Source organism: Myotis daubentonii, chromosome 3 (genome assembly GCF_963259705.1).
Source record: "Myotis daubentonii chromosome 3, mMyoDau2.1, whole genome shotgun sequence".
Lineage (NCBI taxonomy): Eukaryota > Metazoa > Chordata > Mammalia > Chiroptera > Vespertilionidae > Myotis > Myotis daubentonii.
The window spans coordinates 205408382-205428655 of record NC_081842.1 but is presented as its reverse complement, the minus strand read 5'-3'; the positions used below and the strand labels follow the sequence as shown (position 1 = coordinate 205428655).

General features: G+C 44.9%; 1 protein-coding gene across 1 annotated transcript; it reads left to right on the top strand.

The window, feature by feature from the left end:
* Positions 1–16234: 16234 nt before the first annotated feature.
* Positions 16235–19883, top strand: PNRC2 (proline rich nuclear receptor coactivator 2). The gene is made up of 3 exons (XM_059690844.1): positions 16235–16375; positions 17231–17436; positions 17918–19883. Exon 3 carries the CDS (start codon positions 17936–17938, stop codon positions 18350–18352), a length of 417 nt encoding a protein of 138 aa, XP_059546827.1. The 5' UTR covers positions 16235–16375; positions 17231–17436; positions 17918–17935; the 3' UTR covers positions 18353–19883.
* Positions 19884–20274: the final 391 nt, after the last annotated feature.

The following is a 20274-nucleotide window of genomic DNA, read 5'->3' as shown; positions in this document are numbered from 1 at the left end:
TGTAAACGCCGGCTGTCTTTGCTGTATTTGAAGTTGAGCTCCTCCTCGCTCCTCTATTGCAATATTCTTGAATAAAGTCTTCCTTACTGTTTTGACAAGTGTCAGGATGCTTTTTCTTTTACATCCTCAATCTGGACAAAACATGTAAAAAGTTAACCCAGAGACACCAGTGTCAGACAGTAAACCCTACACTCCTGTTTTTAACTCCATACGACGCAACTACTCAGCACAGATGTCCAACCCAGGGTAGGCTTTGAACAAGCATTTGCTGAATGAACAAATACGAAGTGTCCTTCGGATGCTAAAAATCACAGGAGCCACAGTGTGTACGAGCTGAGTTCCAGCTGCTCCCTCAGTTTAGGAGGTGGGACAGCTCATAGAAAAGGAGCACTGGGAGTCAGGGGATTGGTCCAGTCTCCAGCTCTCTCTACGAGCCTTCTCCACAGCTGTGAGATGAATGGGCTGGGTTTGACAAGAGATTTAAAAACAAACAACAACAACAAAACGACACACACTTTAAAAAAAAAAACACCTGCAATTCAAGAAAAATTCATTTATAGCATGAGCCAGTATCGACACTAATAAAAGAGAAACATGCAAATTGATGTCACTCCACTACACCCACCAGCCAATCAGGATGAGCATGCAAATTAGCCCAACAAAGACTGAAGAGGCTTGGCTTCTTTGCTGTAGCTGGACCCTTTGGTCCTGGGTGCCAGAGGAAAACCGGTGCCGGCAGCTAGGGGAAGGAAGGCCTATTGCGCGAATCTTCGTGCAACGGGTCTCTAGTACTTAAGATATTGATATGCTTCATTTAAGACTGCAACATCAATTGGATGAAACAAATAATCCTTGCTACATAGATCTGCTCCTAATCTGTTCTATTTCATTTTACAAAATGCTATTTGTAGCCAAAGAAATAATTTCTATCACCCACCAATGGGCCACAAACTGAAATTTGAAGAACACTTGTTAGAGTGCCTCCTGCCCAGGTTTGGAATTCTAATCTGCTTGCATATTTCTGCCTCCACATCTGTGGTCCTATGGTTCTCCCAGGCTGCTGGCTCTCTTCCCCCTTATCTATTTGGTCTTATCTGCTTCTAGGCTCACCCAACCCTCTCTCCTGCAGGAAGTCTTCCTTGCTTGTCACAGGTCCCACTTCTCAATCTGTTTTGTTTTGGTTTCTTTTTTCTGAAATGGCCATACCTGTCAATTAGCCGGTGGGTATTTATTTGTCAACTTATGTGTCTAGAACAGTGTGTGGGGCTATGGAAAAGTAAAAAAGGCATAAGACACATTCAGGGTCCAGGCGCTGAGTTGGAGTGATCAGCAAGACACAGAGAACAAGGACGCTAAAAGGGCAGCCTAAGGGGGCGACAGCCTCCTGGAGGAGAGGAGGGGAGAGCCCTGTCCACTCCCCAACATTCGGAGAAGTGGAGGCAGGGCAAAGACAGGGAGGGCTGGGGACAAAACGAGCCCAAAGGCAGGGGAGGGGCCGGAAGAACAGCCCCTAAACAAAGAGGAGCTGACCTCCAAGGCCCCAGATCAGGGGTCTAGGGAAACGTCAGAGGGAGGCACTTCCTGCCGCCTGACTGGCTGGGGCCCTGGCGTGGGGGTGGGCGTGGGTGGGGGGATGTTGGTCAGCAGCCACAGTTTCTTCTCTGGGAAGATGCCAAAGTGTCCAGCTAGCCCTGACTGGTTTGGCTCAGTGGATAGAGCGTCAGCTTGCGGACTGAAGGGTCCCAGGTCCGATTCCAGTCAAGGGCATGTACCTTGGTTGTGGGCACATCCCCAGTAGGGGGTGTGCAGGAGGCAGCTGATCGATGTTTCTAACTCTATCCCTCTCCCTTCCTCTCTGTAAAAAATCAATAGAATATATATTTTTTAAAGTAAATCTTAAAATACAAAACAAAACAAAACAAACAAAAGAACAAAGTGTCCAGCTGGCTGCAGGCTCCTGACCCAGACACTCCTGACTCAAGGAGCTGTGGACAGGTTAATCTTGAAACTTTCCGGAAAAGAAAGTTGACTGAACTATTGAATGGTTTGAATAATTTTTTAAAGATTATTTTATTTATTTTAATTAAAGTACTAGGGGCCCGATGCACGAAATTCGTGCACTGGGTGTGTGTGTGGGGGGAGTGTCCCTCAGCCCAGCCTGCCCCCTCTCACATACTGGGAGCCCTCAGGCATTGACCCCCATCACCCTCCAATCGCAGGATCGGCCCCTTGCCCAGTCCTGACGCCTCTGGCTGAGGCGTCCGGCCCGGGCAGGGGGACCCGCAGCTGCAGCGGCCCCACGATCGTGGGCTCCGCTTTAGGCCCAGGCAAGGGACCCCTAGCTCCCGGGACTGCCAGCTTCGACCGTGTCCAGCTCCCATCGCTGGCTCCACCCCTACTTCCTGCTATCACTGGCCAGGGCGGCAAAGGCGCCTGATTCTCCGATCATGGCTGGGGGGCAGCCATGCCCCCCAGCTCTTAGCTCCCCCCTGGGTTTCGGATCACTGTCAGTGGCAGGGGGCTTCTTCCTGCTTTCCCTTTCGCCTCCCTGCATTGTGCCTACATATGCAAATTAACCGCCATCTTGTTGGCAGTTAACTGCCAATCTTAGTTGGCAGTTAATTTGCATATAGCCCTGATTAGCCAATGAAAAGGGTAGCGTCGTACGCCAATTACCATTTTTCTCTTTTATTAGTGTTGATAGTTGACATGTAATATTATATTTGTTTCAGGTGTACAAAAGAGTGATTTGATATTTATGTACTTTACAATTGATCGCCATGACCTGTCGCCACACAGTTATGTTGATATTATTAACTCTGTTCCCTGAGCTGTACATTACATCCCCTATTTCTACTCAGGCTGCCTTGGACCTTTCAATTAGGCCTTGAATGTTGGATTTTTGTTAGTCTCTGCATTGTTTGGTTTATCTGATCACCTTCGATACCTAATTGAGTTTTTCAGCCTCCAACCCTATGCCCCCCCAGATGGTGTCTGGTCACCCTGGCCTGCCATCAGCGGGAATCCTGGTTGGTGGATTTAGCCGGAATCCCACTTATTCCTGGTGGTTCCTCTTAGTAATTTTCCGTCCTCTGACCCTCTGCCTGCTCCCTGGCTGTAAATTCCCACTTGCTCTGCTGTATTCAGAGTTGGGTCGATCTCTCTCCCACTACAAAACCCCACTGTGATGGTCCCTACAGTCTTCCTTCCCATCTTTAACAACAGTCATGAATAATTTTTTTTCTTTAACAATAGTTTGCAGGCTCCTATGGAAACAGTCAGCAAGCAAGGGGGTTGGGGACACTTGGATGGATAAGGAAGCAAGGGAGGAGGCAAGACTGGATCCGGGACAGAGTTCTAGTCCTGCTCCGCCTCGTGCTGGCTGTGTGACCTTGAATAAGTCTGAGCCTTCGATTCTTCTGTAAAATCAGAGGATGGGATGGCCCGTCCAGCTCTGACTTCCTGTGGGTACTCGTGAAACCTCAGCCTTCTCACTTACAAACCAGACATGCTGTCACTGCTAACATTTATTACACGCTCTGTACACCAAGCCCTTAAAACACACCCCTTCACTTAATCCTCACAGCCACCCAGTGAGACAGAGGATAGTATTACCTCCATTTGACCAATGAGGACACTGACCCGGAGACATTAAGGAACTGGCCCAGGGCTGTGCGTGGTGGGAGTGGCAGAGCTGGGATTCAAACCCAGGCCGTCTAGCTCCAGAGCTGGTGCTCTTAGCACGGTGCCGACCCAGCGGGGTCAGGTGGAGTTCCACTCCAGGAGAGCTCGTGAAAGTAAGTGAAAGGACGGTAGTGCTGTGTGCAAAGGTGGGGAAAACTTCTCACAGTGCTTCCAGCTCCCTGCGGCACCCGCCTGCTCTGCATTATAGGGTTTGTGCCCAGTTGCTCACGTTTCTGGGTCCTACAGTCAAAGCTCTTGGAAGACAAGATCCGTATCTTAATTCACCTCTGCGCCTGCGCAGCCTCCGACCCAGATCCTAGGTCTGAATTGCAGCATCTGGGGGGGGGGGGTGAAGCTGGAATGGGCCCCCCCTTTCAAGCTGAAACTCTAAGGCAGGGGTCCTCAAACTACGGCCCGCGGGCCACATGCAAATACAAATATTGTATTTGTTCCCGTTTTGTTTTTTTACCTCAAAATAAGGTATGTGCAGTGTGCATAGGAATTTGTTCATAGTTTTTTTTTTTAAACTATAGTCCGGCCCTCCAACGGTCTGAGGGACAGTGAACTGGCCCCCTGTTTAAAAAGTTTGAGGACCCCTGCTCTAAGGCAACTATGTCTGCTCATGAAAGCATAAGGAAAACAAAAACACCTCTTAAAAATATGTTTAAAAACATTCTTAACATTCCCCAAACACTTCTAAATCGAGCTTTCTATCCGGGGCTTGAAGACGCAACCCAGCATTTTTCTTTCTGTGAGTTTGCAGATGTGGTGGCAGAAGGAGGAGAGAGGAGGAGGATCTTGCAGGCTCCATCGGACATTCCCTGACACATTCCTGGGCTGGGCAGGAGGCATTCCATCACAAGCGGCAGAACCCCCCTGGGAAGGAGAGGGGGAGTAATTTGAAAGCAGAACTCTCTCAGGTCAAGAGGTTCTGTTTTCACAAAGTTCTCTTGTGTGTGTGAACTGACCCAGAAACTCTGGCGAAGTTCGAGAGAAATTTGATGTTAGGAGGCAGCTGCCCACGAAATCGGGTCCAGAAGCTTCCCTAAAGCTGAGGTCCTTCGTAGGAGCTGGAGAACCTCCTGTCCAGCACAGCAAGAAGGGAAATTCTTCAACGTGTTAGTGGGTTCGTGTTTCCTTTCTCACAGGGAGCTGCGAACTTCTACAACAGGCGGACATTGAACTAAAATAGAAGGCTTTCTCAGCTTCATTTGACTAGGGCTAAATACAGCCGGAAAAGTGCCTTCTCTTCATGAGCAGTCGTCTGAGACGCTTGCAAATCATAAATCTAAGCTCTAAATGGCAACCGATGACATTTCATATTCATCTGAGATACTGAAGCAGCCAAGTGTGCGTGGATAGCATGATGGTTAAAAACACAGTTTTGGAGCTGGGCAGGCTGAGTGTGAAACCCAGCTCCGTTCTTTTGTGGTTGTGGGGCTATAGGTAAAAGTTTAATCTCTGTAAACCTCAATTCCCTCTATGACAAACGAGGTATAAGAAGAGTTACAGACCCCCAACGTTATTGTCAGTATTTAGTGAATATGCACTTAGTGAATGCACATGGCTCAGCAGCTGTCAGCTCTGTGGTAGGCAGCCCCTAACATGGCTCTCGGTAATCTCTGCCTCCTGGCATTCATATCCTTTGTGTGATCTTTTCCTGACTGTGGACTAGCTTCCAACAGACAGAATGTAGCAAAAGTGCTGGGATGTAAGGAACCACAAACAGCCAAAACAATCTTGAAAACATAACCCAAGTTGGAGGTCTCACACTTCAAAACTTATTATAGCTGATGTGGCTCAGAGGTTGAGCTTCGACCTATGAACTAGGAAGTCACGGTTCGATTCCCGGTCAGAGCACATGCCTGGGTTGTGGGTTCAATCCCTAGTGAGGGGGTGTGCAGGAGGCAGCTGATCAATGATGCTCTCTCATCATTGATATTTCTATATCTCTCTCCCTGTCCCTTCCTTTCTGAAATCAATAAAAATATATTTTTTAAAAAATGATGTACTACAGGCCTACGGTAATCAAATCAATGTGATACTGGAGTAAAAATAGACATAGAGATCAATGGAACCAAGAGTCCGAAAATAAATCCTCCCATATATGGTCAAATTGTTTTCAACAAGGGTGCCAAGATCTTTGGGGGAAGGACAGTCTTTTCAACAAATGGTGCTGGGAAAATTGTTGGTTTTTTTGTTTTTAATCCTCACCCGAGAATATTTTTCCATTGATTTTTAGAGAGAGTGGAAGAGAGAGGGAAAGACAGAGAGAAATATCAATGTGAGAGGGGAGAGAAACATATCAATTGGTTGCCTCCTGCACTCGCCCTGACCAGGGCCCCGGCAGGGGAGGAGCCTGCAACCAAACCAAGACTAGACTCGAACCTGGGACCCTTTGGTCCAAAGGATACTCTACCCACTGAGCAAAACTGGCTAGGGCAAAACCTGGGTATCTCCATGCAAAAGAATGAAGTTGGACTCTCATCTTTTGCCATATACACAACCCAAGTGAATCTAAGACCTAAATGCAAGAGCTAAGACTCTTAGAAGAAAAACTTGGCACAAAAGCATTTTCTTCCATCCCATACCTTATCATTCTGTTGATAGTGATGCACAAAAGATTTAGTTTTTACGAAGTCCTATTTGTGTATTTTTCTCTTTTGTTGTCTATGCCATTGGATTCATAATCCAACAGATCATTGACATAAAAATAAAATAAATAAAGCAATTTATATTTGCCAAAGGTGACATAATCATACCAATATGTAGTTTTTGTGCTGTATGTTAGTATGCTAAAAACATACATGGGTAAGAATGGCTACTATTTTAAAAACAGAAAGTAACCATTGTTGGCAGGATGTGAAGAAATTGGAACCTTGTGCACTGTTGGTGGGAATGTAAATTGGCATAACCACTGTGGAAAACATTATGGTGGTTCCTGAAAATTAAAAATAGAATTACCACTTGACACCGCTATCCCACTTTGGATTGTATTACTCAGAGTTTCTGTATCTTTGGTGATTTTCTCTCTAGTCATTCTATTACTTGCTGAAAAGGGGATTTTAAAGAATTTAAAGTGGGGTCTTGAGCAGATATTTGTTATACTCATGTTCACAGTAGTATTATTCAGAAGAATAACTAAAACATGGAAGCAATCCAGTGTCCATCGACGAATGAATGGGTAAGCAAAGTGTGGTATATACATACAATCGAATATTATTCAGCCTTAAGGAGAAAGGAAATTGTGACATATGCTGCAACATGGGTGAAACTTGAGAACATTATGGTAAGTAAAGTAAACCAGACACAAAACGACAAATATTGTATGATTCCATGAAGTTCCCTGAGTAATCAAAATCCTAGAGACAGAAAATAGGATGGTGGTTACCTGGGGGTGGGGAGGGGGAATGAGGAGTTATTGTTTAATGGGCAGAGTTTTAATTTTTAAAAATATACTTTTATTAATTTCAGAAAGGAAAGGAGAGGGAGAAAGAGAAAGAAACATCAATGATGAGAGACAAGTATTGATCCCCCTCCTCCTGCACGCTCTCCACTGGGGATGGAGCCCGCAACCCAGGCATGTGCCCTGACTGGGAATCCAACTGTGACCTCTTGGTTCATAGGTCAACACTCAACCACTGAGCCACGCCGGTGGGGTCAGAGTTTCAATTTTGCAAGAAGAAAAGAGTTATGGAGATGGTTGGTGGTGATGGCTGCACAACCATATAAATGAACTTAATCACCATATTGTACATAGGGTACAAATGGAGACAACCTATGAAGACCCACATATCATTTGTCTAAATATTTAAATGGGACAAACTAACAAACATTTAAATAAGAGATATTTTTTTCCTATGTTCCTACCTTGTGCAGCTTATATTCATAATGATAACATCAACCACAAACTTCACATCATTTTGACACGGTTGCCTTTTGTTTTGAGGTCATGGGGCAAGAGATGGGGAGAAGCACTTCCATGGGCGCACAGGGTTAGTCACAAGGGTGGATGCTGAGGCTGTGATGTGCCAGCCCTGAGCGCCAGAGGTGCCCCCGTGTCCTTGCATTGCAGAGCAACCCATGTGACCAGTCACTCAACTCCTGGAGCTGGCTGCATTAGGGTTTATTCAGTCTGAGTGTTTTGTTGTTGTTAATCCTCACCTGAGGATATATATTTTTCCCATTGCATTTTCAGAGAGAATGGAAGGAAAGGAGGGAGGTAAGGAGGTAGGGGGAGAGAGAGCGAGCACATCAATGTGAGAGAGACACATTGATTGGTTGCCTTCCGCACACATCCCAACGAGAAGGGGTGGGGGTGGGGAGTGAACCTGAAACCCACGTACATGCCCTTGACCTGGAATCAAACCCGAGAAAGACCCTTTGGTGTGCAAGTTGATGCTCTAACCACTGAGCCACGTCAGCCAGGGCAGGCAGTCTGGTTTTCATTTCTATATTCATTCATTTCGACCCAGGTTTGAGATCTCAATGTGTGACTTTGGGCAAATCACATAACCTTTCTCTCTGAGCCTCAGTTTTCTCCTCTGTTAAACGGGGATAATAATACTATTGACCGCCCTAGCTGGCTTGGCTCAGTGGATAGGGCGTCAGCCTGCGGACTGAAGGGTCCCAGGTTCGGTTCTGGCCAAGGGCACATGCCTGGGTTGTGGGCTCAATCCTCAGTGTGGGGTGTGCAGGAGGCAGTCAATCAATGATTCTCTCTCATCATTGATGTTTCTATCTCTCTCTCTCCTTCTCCCTTCCTCTCTGAAATCAATAAATATATTTTTTTAAAAAATACTATTGACCTCAGGAGGGTTGTGACGAGAATTAAATAAGATGATACATATAAATTGCTTTGTTCAGCATTTGCTCATGGTGAAGTGCTCAATACTTACTGCTATTATCTAATGAAGAGTACATTTGGAATATACAAAAGATCATACCTTTGAATTGTACAAGGCAACAGTTATAACTAAAATGAAGATGTATCATTTAAAGGCAAAGAGATGATATAAATATTCAGCCATGGTGAACCCAAGTTAAGAGCTTCCAGGGGTGGGCAAACTTTTTGACTCGAGGGCCACAATGGGTTCTTAAACTGGACCGGAGGGCCGGAACAAAAGCATGGATGGAGTGTTTGTGTGAACTAATATAAATTCAAAGTAAACATCATTACATAAAAGGGTACGGTCTTTTTTTTTTTTTTTTAGTTTTATTCATTTCAAACGGGCCGGATCTGGCCCGCGGGCCGTAGTTTGCCCACGGCTGGCTTAGACTGTCCTTGGGCAAGCTACTTCACCTCCCCAGGCCTTAGCAGCCGTGGGTTTAATGGAGACTTCCTTGGTACCTGCTGTTCCCAAGAGTGGAAGTCATACCCGAGTGCCAACCAGGCCAGTTTTAGTCATCTTTTAAAACTATGTCAATCTGTATTTTTTTTCTGCTGTGGCAAAGCACAGACTCTTGGGACATGGAAGCTTGACTCACAGTCTCCTCCTAAACCCATGCGACCCAAACAAGAGCCTGCCCGAGTCAGTGGAAAATTCCACATGTTGTAGCTCATTAACTGCCAAATCAACAGCTATAGTGGCTGTCAACTGTAATGAATAAGTAGAACTTATTAGCTTCATGTTCCCTTGAAGAAAGAGCTGTCCCACAGGCATATTTCTTAAAAGGGCCATATGTACCAGGTGATCTTTACAAGCCTTTTAAATTCTTGCCTGAGTGGCATGGCTCAGTGGTTGAGCATCGACCCAGGAATGAGGAGGTCAGGGTTCGATTCCTGGTCAGGGCACATGCCCAGGCTGGGGACACCTCCAGTGGGGGGTGTGCAGGAGGCAGCCGATCAATGATTCTCTCTCATCATTGATGTTTCTGTCTCTCTCTCCCTCTCCCTTCCTGTCTGAAATCAATAAAAATATATTTAAAAACAAATGAACAACCTTTAAAATTCTTTCAACTAGTTGCCTTCTAGGTAAATCCACCAACTCCTCTTACAGGTCCAATGCCAGAGAAGAAGCCATAAATGACGAGGGAGAATGGTAGTCTCAATCCAGAAGCCTGCGATTTGACTCTTATCCTGATGGTGGTGGTGGTGGTGATGTGTGTGTGTGCGTGTGTGTGGTAGGGGGAGGGGGAGGGGTGTTAAATCAACACCCTCCCTATGTATTTACCCTAGTAACTTATATAAAGGAAATTTCTGTAAGGAAATGAGGATTTCCCTCTTTCTTCCACTTTCCCTAAAAATCAATGGAAAAATATCCTCGGGTGAGGATTAACAACACAACACAAAACAAACAAACAAACAACAAAAAACCAGACTAGCAAGGAGCCTGATGGTAGAGCCTGGGAGCTTCCCACTTGAACTGAGAACCACTAATTGGATGGTGGTGGTGGAACCGTCTAGCACCTGTGTGACAGACACTCAATAACTCTGGGTATTCAGAAGCTAGTGTCTTGCTTTCCCCCACTGTTTGTTTGGCGAGGTAACCTTTGAAGATTATAGAGGACAGTGTGCCCCCTTCATACGGACACCCTTAGAAAAACTTCGAGCACTAGTTCTCAATCAGCCGTGTAGGGGAAGCACAACTGTCTCTAGCCTCATAGGGTCCTCAGCTGGGTCTGGGAATTAAATTGATATAAAAGTTCTGTTTGTACAAAATTCCCTGGGGATAAGAGTGCTTCTTCCCTTCTGGTATAGGGAGGACATCTTTCCCACTCTTCTGTTTTCGGGAAGAAAAGAGGAGGAGGGCGATCCGAGTGCTTTTCTTGTCCTTGGTGTTTCTCAAGTGCCTTTAGCTCAAAATTACCCTTACACCAAAGTGGCATATTTTGAAGAGGCGTATTCTGCTACTTTTAAAAAATATATATATTTTTATTGATTTCAGAGAGGAAGGGAGAGGGAGAGATAGAAACATCAATGATGAGAGAGAATCATTGATAGGCTGCCTCATGCACATCCCACACTGGGGATGGAGCCTGCAACCTGGGCATGTGCCCCTACCGGGAATTGAACTGTGACCTCCTGGCTCATAGGTCTATGCTCAACCACTGAGCCACACCAGCCGGGTATGCTACTCTTGAGCTGCAATTGGAACACCCAAGCACCTTTCCTCCAAGATTCTGACCTGGGGTGGGAATCCATGCATCAGAATCTTTTAAAGGACTGGGAGATTGAGAGCCCCTGGGTCAGAGTCACAGGAAGTGTGGGAGGTTAGCATTGACATCCTGTGCCCCATTTAGTAATCAGACCAAAATGACTGTAATGCTGGGAACTGATGTGCAACTGCTCAGGAACGTGTGAGTAACTGGGAACACACAGCAGATGCTTCTCCAGGAAACAAATTCAGGTGTGTGCTTAGATACCAGTTTGGCAATGAGATCAGAGCCCTAAGGCACACTGAGATGCCAGGGAGGCGGTCCACTTTACTCTTTGTCGGGTTCTAAGAACCTGCTTCTCCTAAGCTATCAATGGACAGATCTGCAAGCATTCAAAGTTGTATTCTGAACTCATACATGAGCTTGAGGAATAAAAATAGCCAGACCAGCTTGTTTTGAGATAGACAGACTGGGAGCTAAGTGACCCAGCCTGAAAGCCAGTTGTCAGTCCCACTAAAGACTTGCTCCACAGGTTTGGAAACCTGGGAGATTGGTTCTAAAACCCAATAACCATCAGCCTGCAACCTGCCAGTGCTCCAAAGCCGAACTTTTAGAAACACTTTTTTGTCCCACTTCTACCTACAGATTAGGTAGGTCATGTTTATGGAACAGGTTTCGGTCGTCGATTGTAGCTCCCACTGGTACATAATTCCCACAGGTTCTCCTGGGAAGGGATTTCAGTGAGTATGAGAATCCCTTCCTTTCGCCCTCCATTTCAGTCAGGTACAATGTCTGTAACCTGCACTCCTTATCAATGCTCGCAGGTTGATTTTTGTGTTGACAATTGGCATTGCATGTCCTTAACTCTCAGGGGAAGAACTGAGGGAAAAAAATCTCCCAGACACCAGCTTTCCTCTCTGATTTATAGTAAAGGAAACAGCTTTTGAGTTCCTTTAGGGCTGGGATGGAATCTCAATGTATCCCCAAGGCGTGGCAGAGTGCCTGCCTCAAAGAAGGCATCAAATAAGTTTTTGTTAAGTAAATGCTTGGTATTAAAACCTGTGTATTTATTATGCACATGGCTGCCAGCATTGGGGCTGGTCTACATCCTGAGAGCTGTTTGTTGGCATCAACATCTTCCCACTTGAACTGAGAACCAGTAATTGGATGGTGTTGGTGGAACCGACTTTAACGACCAGCATGGGACAGGCAGAGGCTGTCTCACATGTCCCGAAGAGGGTGTATTTTTAACTCCTGCTCTCCAGTTCTGAGCTGTTGTGCGCACTTAGTAAATATTAATGAAGAATGAGACAGGAGCTATATTGAGAGACTGCTAGGAGTCTGGGACACGGTATGCATGATTACAAGTATCCAATACATTATCTGTGTGTTTATGCAGATAAGATCTGGAGGAGGATTGGATTCTGTAACACAATTGGGGCCACTGAAATGTTTTTTTATTTTAAAAATTTATTGATTGATTTTATTATAAAAAATGTTTTTATTAAACTTTTTTTTTGTTGTTAATCCTCATCTGAGGATATTTTTCCATTGATTTTTAGAGTGAGTGGGAGGAGGAGAGAGAAAGAAACATAGATGTGAGAGAGACACATTGATTGGTTGCCTTCACACATACCACAGCCAGGCTTGGGTATCAAGCCTGCAACTGAGGTACGTGCCCTTGGCTGGAATTGAAACTGGGGGACCCTTCAGTCTCCAGGTCAACACTTTTTCAACTGAGCCAAACCAGTTAGGGCTATTTATTGATTTTATAGACAGAGGGAGGGAAAGAGAGAGCGAGCGAGCGAGCGAGCAAGAGAGATATCAAATTGTTGTTCCATCCATTTATGCATTCCTTGGTTGATTCTTGTATGTGTGCCTGACCTGGGAATCAAACCCGAAAAAAGTATTAGAAAAATAAAGTGTTCAGACTGAAACGACTGTTCACTTTACAAACCATCTCTCTATCTATATAAAAGGCTAAGTGACTGACTGTTGGTTTGTCCAACCGACCAGCCCGTACATATGATGTGCACTGGCAATTTAAAAATAAACATTGACTCTCACATGCACGATACATATAAAGCTCTCGCTGGCACCAATTGCATGCAGTGCCAATCACACTCGATGCCAGAATGTATCTAAAAACCAACTATTGGCACAATGTACCTCTGAAGCTGAAAGCTACGTTGTCAACAGAATATGTCTGAAGACCAACTATTGGCACAACATATCTCTGAAGCCGAAAGAAGCGGGCATTGTTGACAGAATGTATTTGAAGACCAACTATTGTTTAATCAATTTCTCAGTCATTGTTTTTATCAATGTTGTTTTTATATCATGTCTTTGTTGTTGTAGATTTATTAATCAATTTATCAATCACTAGAAGCTCAGTGCATGACATTCATGAACTTGGGGGGAGGGGTCCCTCAGCCCAGCTGCACCCTTTTGCAGTCCGGGAGCCTTAGGGGGATGTCTGATTGATGGTTTAAGCCCACTCCCTGGAGCGGGCCTAAGCTGTCAGTTGGACATCCTTAGCACTGCTGTGGAGGCAGGCCGCTACCCTCGCCAGCCATCAGCCTGGCTTGTGCCTGAGTGGTGTTCTCTTTGTGGGAGTGCACTGACCACCAGGGGCAGCTCCTGCATTGAGCATCTGCCCCCTGGTGGTCAGTGTGCGTCATAGCAACCAATCGTTCCTGCTGTTTGGTCGATTTACATATTACTCTTTTATTATATAGGATTGTTTTATCAATTTTTTAAAAAAAATATATATTTTATTGATTTTTTACAGAGAGGAAGGGAGAGGGATAGTTAGAAACATCAATGAGCCGAAACCGGTTTGGCTCAGTGGATAGAGCGTCGGCCTGCGGACTGAAAGGTCCCAGGTTCGATTTCAATCAAGGGCATGTACCTGGGTTGCGGGCACATCCCCGGTGGGGGATGTACAGGAGGCGGCTGATCGATGTTCTCTCTCATCGATGTTTCTGACTCTATCTCTCTCCCTTCCTCTCTGTACAAAATCAATAAAATATATTAAAAAGAAAAAAAAAGAAAAAGAAACATCGATGAGAGAGAAACATCGACCAGCTGCCTCCTGCACACCCCCCACTGGGATGTGCCTGCAACCAAGGTACATGCCCTTGACTGGAATTGAACCCGGGACCCTTCAGTCCGCAGGCCGACTCTCTATCCACTGAGCCAAACTGGTCAGGGCTCAATGTTGTTTTTATATCATGTTTTTGTTATTTTTATATCATGTCTTTGTTTTTATATCATGCTATTATTAATCAATTTATATATTATTTTCATATATATTTAATTTTCTTTCATCTCTGACAATTCTATTATAGAAAAAGGGCAAACAGCAATATTAAAATATTTTGTATTTTAATTTTATAATTTCATATATACTATTTTCACATGTAAGTTTTTGCAGTAACATAATTACCACACAAATCTTTCTTCTAATTAATTTGCTTTCAATGTGCACAAATCCATGCACCGGGCCACTAGTTATATTAAAAATACAAACCATTATATTAAAAAATATATTGTAAGGGTCTTTTCTGAAGTCAAAGTTTTGACCTGTTTAAAAAAACAGCTATTTATTTTACTGGCCAGATATCTAAGCCAGCTTTTAAAATTTTTTGAAGTTTATTTTAGAGAGAGGATGAGAGAGAGAGAGAGAGAGAGAGAGAGAGAGGAACATCAATCAGCTGCCTCCCTAATGCACCTGGCAGGAATCAAACCCATGACCTTTCAATGCACAGGAGGATGCTCTAACCAACTGAGCCACACCGGCCAGGGCAGCTTTTCTTATCACATGTTCAGTAACCAGCAGTTACCATGTATAGTGCATTTTGACTATAATAGTACCAGAAAGTCCCATGCTCAAAAATATCTTGCCTGAAGCCGGTCCATCCTTGCTGCTTGACACAGTCGCTGCAGGGAAGAAACATCTGCACAGCATGTTTCAAGGGCCCTTTCAACTGGTATAAATACAGATGTAACAGGAGAATAAAGACAGAACCTGGCTGGAGAACCTGGCTAGGCTGCTGATGAACTGAATGCTGTCTTCCCGTGGCATTTCTTCTTCACCGACTTGGTCCACACCTTTGGGAACCCCTGGACCTGCTGGGGTTGGACCCCAACAATATCTCTTCTACACACTTTACCAAATTAATTTGATTAACAAACTCCTTTTTAGAAATGCAGTCGCTTAGGTAGTTTTCTTAAGAAAACTTTAGACTGCCAGGCTGGTGTGGCTCAATGGTTGAGCATGGACCTGTGAACCAGGAGGTCACGGATTCCCCTGTCAGGGCACCTGTCCTGGTTGCAGCTCTATTCCCAGTAGGGGGCGTGCAGGAGGCAGCCAATCAATGATTCTCTCATCATTGATGTTTTTATTTCTCTCTCCCTCTCTGAAATCAATAAAAATACATTTTTAAAAAAAGAGATTAAAAAGCGAATTGTGTGGAACTTATAAAAAGTATCTAGGACTCCAGTAACAAAACGTTCAGGTGTTCGTAGACACTGGTGTTCTCTCTTAACACTCACGTTGGATGGCTCGCCCGCTCCCGCCACAGAAGCTGCCCTTTTCCTAACTGTGCACCTCGCTGGCATAATCCTCCCGCTTTTCACTCGCACGTTGGTGGGGAAGGGGAATCGGGAAGCCCCCATTCTTTCTACAAGCTCATCTTGTGCATACACTGTGCTCGTCAAGATAAAGCCCAGACTTGCCCTCCAGGGCTGGGGGTGTGTGTGGCAGATTCGGTGAAGGGCTCCAATGGAAGTTGGGGCCCAGCGGGGACCCAGAGGCGGCGATGGGCTTGGTCGGCGCCCGCCGGCAGGAAAGGCGTTCACGGCCACTCGGCAGAAGGCCGAGGCCGGGTGCGAGGACAGGAGGCGCCGCAGGTTCTGAGAGCAGCAGCGGTTTGCTGGCGAGGCGCGGAGACACGGAGTGCGAGGGGCCGCGGACAGGAGCCCGGCCTCGGACAGGAGCCCGGCCTCGGGAAGCGGTCTCCCGCCCGTGAAACAAGGCCCCTCAGTCACCCCCCGGGTCCTGAGGGCCGCGGGAGAGCCGGGCGGGCGGCGGAGGCCCCCTCCAGGCGCCGGAGGAGCGGGCTTCTTGGGTTGGGGCGCCGGCGTCGCGATTCGCCAGGACTGAGGGCAGAGGCCACCGGGCCAGCGGCGCCGGGAGGAGCTGGGCAGGCGCCTCGGACGAGCCCGGCGTCACCAGGGGCCCCGCAGTGCTTCCCGACATGCTCCTCTCCGGGAGGATTTCAAAACCTCGGCAACAACCACCGCCGCTCTCGCCCAGCCGCCCAGCAACAGGCGGCGGCCTCGCCTCATTGGCCGGACCCGCCTCCGCGCGTTTAGATTGGCCGTCGTGCCTTCCGGCCGCTCCTGCGCTCTCCCCGGCCTCCATTTTGTCGGTAGAGACAGAAGGAGGAAGCCGTCGGTGCCCTAAGGTGCCAGCAGCTGGGTCGTGGTGCTCGTGGGCTGTGTCCGTCCCGTGCCTCGTCTCTCCCTGGAAGGGGAGCGGGCCTCGTTGCCGGTAGGAGCCGCCGCCGCAGTCCCGAGCTTGAAGTCGGTGAGTGGCGGCGCCGTGGGCGCGGCCATGTTGGCGGCCGGGCTCCCCATTGTTGGGGGAAGAAGGCGAGACCCGGGAGCCCGGCGGGGCGGGGGCGGCCGGAGGACCGGGTTCCCGGGTTCCCGGGCCAGGCGGAGACAGGCGGAGGCCCGGCGGAAGAAGCGAACTTCCGGACTCGCGTTGTGGAGATCGTAATTTATTTAAGGCTGTTAAATAGGTCCTTTTACCCTTTCAAGAGGGCTTACTGATACCTTCGTTTCTCACTTCTTGGAATATCACGTAAAAACGGAGTCTTGAGTGTCTAATATTGACTGTCGGGAGGCATTTTTATAGCTCGACGGGAGCTGGCTTGGCGTGTGAAAACTCATTTAAAACCGGGAGGAGTTGAGTTCAGAACCAAAGGAAACTGCGTGATTAGACATGTTGGGAAACAGGCCTCATGAAAACGGATGTGTCGAGAGATGACAGATTCTCTTGGGACTTTAGTAACACGATCTTTTTAGAAAACGAATTTTAAGCTAATTTCTTGTTACGGCTGTAAAGGCTAATGCTTCCTTAGTTTGAGTCAGCGTTGTGGTCACATAAGCCGTTTGAGAATCTGGGAAGTTCCCGGGAAGAAGATACGAACAGCTTATGGGGGGCTTGCGGACGCCCGTCCGGGCCCCACATTCCCTGGGAGGGGTGCCTGGGTCTCACGGGGGAGAGTTCAGTGATGACAGTTACGGGGAAAAGCAAGCCATCTTCAGATTTCCTGCCTTTAAGTTCAGGAAGTGGTCGGCTATTTCTGTAGTAACTATAAACGATCACTTTTTCTCCTGTGTTTTTTATTTGAATTAAGTCACTTTACTTTTCTAGCTAAGACTTCTCTCAACCGTGTGTGCTGAGGAGACTCAGATGTTGGCCTCAGCTCCTAGGCTGAACTCCGCAGATTGGCCCATGAGAACTAATGCACTGAGACAAAGGAGAGGATCTGAGAGAAAGCAACATCTATTATCCTGGGCTTGGCAACAAGGAAGAGGACAGGCAGTGGAAATCCTGCAATCTGAAAAGCAGACTGAAAGGTATTTAAAAAATCCACGTTGTGATGGGGTAAACATTTTATGGTAGACTTATCCTTAAACCACTTGTTTTTATTTTTAAGTAGAGGATTTTTCAGATTTGTGGGTAAGATCATTTTTCTTATAAAGGTAATAACTGCATATAGTGAAGTGTGAACATATAATGAAGTTAAAGCAGCTAAATAGCACATTTAAATTTTTTAATTTTTAGAGAAAGAGAGGGAGAAAAAAAACATAGATTTGTTGTTCCATTCATTTATACATTCATTGGCTGCTGCTTGTAATATGCTCTGACCAAGGGTGGAACCGCAACCTTGGCATATCCGGAAGATGCTCTAACCAACTGAGCTATCCTGCCAGGGCTGAGTAGCACATTTTTTAGTCTTCCCCAAGGTTTCTGGAGTAATAAGTTGGTACTCTAGAAGCTCCTTAAAGTTTTGAGTTTTTCTTAATGGAGTCTTATTTTGTTTCCATTCACTTACAGGTGACAAAGAAGCTGAAGATGGGTGGTGGAGAGAGGTATAACATTCCAGCCCCTCAATCTAGAAATGTTAGTAAGAACCAACAACTTAATAGACAGAAGACCAAGGATCAAAATTCCCAGATGAAGATGGTTCATAAGAAAAAAGAAAGAGGACATACTTATAACACATCAGCAGCTGCATGGCAGGCCATGCAAAATGGGGGGAAGAACAAAAACTTTACAAATAATCAAAATTGGAACTCCAATTTATCAAGTCCCAGCTTACTTTTTAAGTCTCAAACGAATCAGAACTATGCTGGAGCCAAATTTAGTGAGCCGCCATCACCAAGTGTACTTCCTAAACCACCAAGCCACTGGGTTCCTGTTTCCTTTAATTCTTCTGATAAGGAAATAATGACATTTCAACTGAAAACCTTACTTAAGGTACAGGTATAAAATAAGATAAAGTACTAATGTTTAAACTGAGTAATATTTAAGGGTAGTTGACAACTGTTTCACACCAAATTCAATACTCAGTAATTAATCTGTGTTAAACCCCGCTAATTATTGTAGAAAATACAGACTTCATCTTGTTTTGTGTTGCTGTGCACTGTGATGTAATGGTAGTATCAGTGCCACTTAAAATAACTAAGTTACTGATAATAGTACTTTTATCAAGTATTCTCAATTGAGTAACTTTTAAGCAAAACTACTCAAGATTAGATTTGGAAAATGTTAAAGGAATCAACTTTTTAAACTCTTGCTTGTTGGGGGTAAAGTAATGATTAAACCGAATGGTGGTGAATGTGGAAGGGGCAGTAGAAGCTATTTAGAATGAGACTGTATCCTCCATTGGCCCCATTATATGCAGTGGATAGGTGACTGCAACAAATGTGCCATTTTTTATAGAAAGTTATTTGGTGGTCACAGAGTAACTTTTAAAACACTGCATAGGCCATTCTGATAGTGATTGGCCTCAAATCATCCCTGAAAAGCTTGCTTAAAGTAGGGAGTTGTATAATGTGCAAGTACCTAGGAAAGAGCCATGTAAATACATGTAATATACTTGTAGCATATGTAAAGTTTTACCATTCATCTTAACGAAAATAAGAGTATTTTTAGTATGAATTCACTAATGTAAGACCATGGACTCTTTTTTACACTATGGCCTAATTTTAAAGGTCCAAAATAAAGTTTGCCCTTGTGCTAAAGTGCCAGTGTATGTATAATTGATCTGGTTGTAAACTATATTTCAAAGTAAATCATAGTGTCACTGTTTTATATAACTGAAAAGGTTTTAAAGCTGCTAAAACACTTCCTACTTGTAAAAGATGTGAAATGCAGTATGGGACTATTTTAATTGTTATTCTTAAGCCCAAAGATAAGCTTGCTAAAGGTCTATCCAACCTTAAAAATTCATATTGGCTTTGAATATTTTTAACCTATGATACAAGTATATTTAATCATGCCAGTGTTTCGTCACCATTAAGAGTAACCAGGGGACCACTTATGCAAAACATGATTTATTGCATAATATCTTGATAACATGTTTGACCTACTTTAAAAATAAATGCTAAGGATGTTAACCAAATAGTAAATTAAAAATGTGAAGATCAATTAAAATTCTGTTTGTAGCCCAGCTGGTGTGGCTCAGTGGTTGAGCATTGACCCACAAACCGGGTGGTCACCAGTAAGATTCTGGGTGATCCCAGTGGTGAGTGGACAGGAGGTGGCCGATGTTTCCCTTTCTAAAATCAATAAAAACATTAAAATAATTTGTCAGTGCCCTACTTTCTAATTTGGCAGCTTTTTTTTTTTTTTGATATTTTCAGGCAGAATGACCAAGTTATATTTCTCCAAATAAATTAAGGTGAGCTAATGTTGCCCAACTCATAATTATATCCTAAAGGCAAGTTTATGTTGTATTTAAATGTGCATATATGAATTTGAAACACAAAATTAAAAATAAAGCTTTTTCTACCCAGTACCTTTTTTACTTTATATAAAATATTGCTATGACTGCCTACTACTTATTCTTAGAGTGCACATAATTAACCCAGCTGAAGATCAGGTATGGTTTTAATTACTTGAGACATCCCCCTCCTCCCGCCATTCAAGACTAACAGCAAAAGGCTGCAGGCAAAATAAAGCTTCTGAATTTGCTATTGAGTGAAACAGGTTTAATTACATCTCCTAGTACACGTTCTAAGATGATTTAGGTTTATAGAAAAAAAATTAGCACAAGAATTCCTAAAATGAACGAGACCTCTTCTGTTTCAGTATTTGTTGCTAATCCTTTAAATTCTACACTAGCATGGCAAGGCTATATTCTCATACAAACTGGGAAATAACTGATTTGTAGGTAATTAACATTTGAG

Coding starts and splice junctions, on each gene's coding strand:
- PNRC2 (XM_059690844.1), top strand. CDS start 17,936: ATGGGTGGTGGAGAGAGGTATAACATTCCAGCCCCTCAATCTAGAAAT.